Genomic DNA, 2,029 nt, shown 5'->3' with positions numbered 1-2,029 from the left:
CCCCGCAACTCAGTGGGGATACCCCTAGTAGTCACCCCGCAACTTATGGGCGGGGATAGCAACTATCTCAAGCTTCCCTCTGCAACACTCTGACTTGCCTTCCGATAGCCCCACCCCTGAGCATATATATCTGTAGACGGTAGTGACTTCAGGTGTGCTGAAGTCACTATTCTCCCTTTCACGATGTCTTGTTTTCTCCTTGGCTTGTCGACGAGTCTATTTGTCAGGCAAGGATACTGATGCAGAAATATTTTGACTTTCCTTTCGCGCACGTTCGGCCTTGGGGTCAAACGCGAAGATGGAGCTGTCAATTCAGAGCGCTGACCAGCAATGGCTTTTTTTAGATGTCGAGGAGAGTAAACTCCCGATAGACGCTGAGACGACTGGATTGGCTTTTTGAAGAACCAGGCAGCTTGTCCTACCCGCGTGACCCGCAGTTTGAGCCACCTTGAAGTGTGTCCATATTCGCATTTGTCAAGGTCTCTCCGCTGTTCTGTGGATCTACTTGGCTCAGGAATTGTGGAAGAGCCTGAGGAGCAGTGTGACGAAGAGCTTTCTGTCGTTGGCATTGTTGACGAGCTGGTGTTTCAGGCTAAGGAGGACATCGCGTCCAATCCACCCGCTTTCTGGTTCGCAACACAGGCAAACGATGATCTTCCCAGTCCAAGTGACGCCGAGCCCTTGCCAGCTGGCCGATCAACGCCGTCTGGTGGGCCGCAGTCTTTCGTCTTGCTTCACAGAGAGATGCCACACCACAGAAACGTCTCTTGTTCGCTCCCCTGCGGCGGCAGTGAGAGAGAGGAACAGAGGAAACTGAAGGCGTTATGCCCCGTGGCATCACCAACGCCGCCGGACCCGTTTTCGGCAGCTCGGTCTGCTGATACTGGTAAGTCGACTGGAACAACGGACAAAGCCTTGTTACTTGTCGTCTCGCTACACCTATTCTGCTGTTGATGCTGTAAGTCTGATCGGAGATTCGGGAACGTCAGGATACCACGTCTGCCTTCCCCCCCCCTAGTGCTTCCGATCCTACGAGGTTCGCCCTGACAAACCAAAACATGGAAATTGAGGAGCATGACGGGACCTTCGACCTGGACGATTTTCAGCAGTTGTATCAAGTAGTCTTCTTCGGTCTATTTTCATCAGCATGCATCAGCACTGATCGAGTTCTCCACCCCCTTCACCAGGCTACACCATGGAATCGGCTGGCTCAGTGCGTACCGGCCGTCGCATGAAGGCGTGCACGCACTCCCCACGTAGGAGCTAGACGTTGCGTTTTCCATTTTTGAATCGCTGGATAGTCTAGCGTCTAGTCACCCTTTCGTTCCGATCAGCTCATTACCGGGCTACGCCTGTCGTCTATTGTGTGTGTTATGTCAGGAGTCTTTCTGCTCTTTCCGACGAGCTGTACCCACTTATTAAGGAGAGACGACAAAGTTTCGCTCTGGAAATGAATTCACAAAGTCGGGAGTGCGTGCACGGCTTCGTGCAACCGGCGGTACACACTGATCAGGCCACACTCCAAACTGTGGCCTTTTTGGGGGCGAAGTGCGCTGATCAGCAATGCCGACGCATGCCGATAAGAACACACGGAAGAAGTCCACTTGACAGCACTGCTTCACCAACCAGTCCAAGTCTTTCTCCCATACACCCCGGCGTACTACTCTTTGGTCCATCATCTATCACGGACAGAATAAAAGGAAAGAAGGGTGGTCGTGTTCTTTCTCTTACGCGCAGGTAGCTAAGAGAGGTAGGACGAAGTTGAGATGAAACCCCACATGGATCTGCTGAGACGTAGACGAGGCTGCATGCATAAGTGAATCCTTCAGTACAGAAAGAAGACAGACAGTGACGTTTCTCTGCAGCGTGTGCATGAAGAGAACGTCGTGAAAGAGATGAAGCGGGACAAGCATTGTTGGTAGCCCTGACTCCGGAAGAGAGCGATGGTTCCATTCAGAAGCTCTAGGGACCACACAAATGAAGGATTTTTAGATGCGGAAGACGGGAAGCTCTCCTGCGACGAAAAGAA

General features: G+C 52.1%; 1 protein-coding gene across 1 annotated transcript; it reads right to left on the bottom strand.

The window, feature by feature from the left end:
* Positions 1-170: 170 nt before the first annotated feature.
* On the bottom strand, positions 171-2,027 carry CSUI_009553 (uncharacterized protein; the record flags this gene model as incomplete). Its single annotated transcript, XM_068069668.1, has 1 exon — positions 171-2,027. A coding segment is annotated over exon 1 (399 nt), but the record flags the coding sequence as incomplete, so codon positions are not given.
* Between the last annotated feature and the right edge of the window lie 2 nt (positions 2,028-2,029).

This window comes from Cystoisospora suis (assembly GCF_002600585.1).
Source record: "Cystoisospora suis strain Wien I chromosome Unknown contig_5751, whole genome shotgun sequence".
In the NCBI taxonomy this organism is placed as follows: domain Eukaryota; phylum Apicomplexa; class Conoidasida; order Eucoccidiorida; family Sarcocystidae; genus Cystoisospora; species Cystoisospora suis.
Note: the sequence above shows the minus strand (reverse complement) of the source record. Positions and strands in the feature narration are given on the sequence as shown.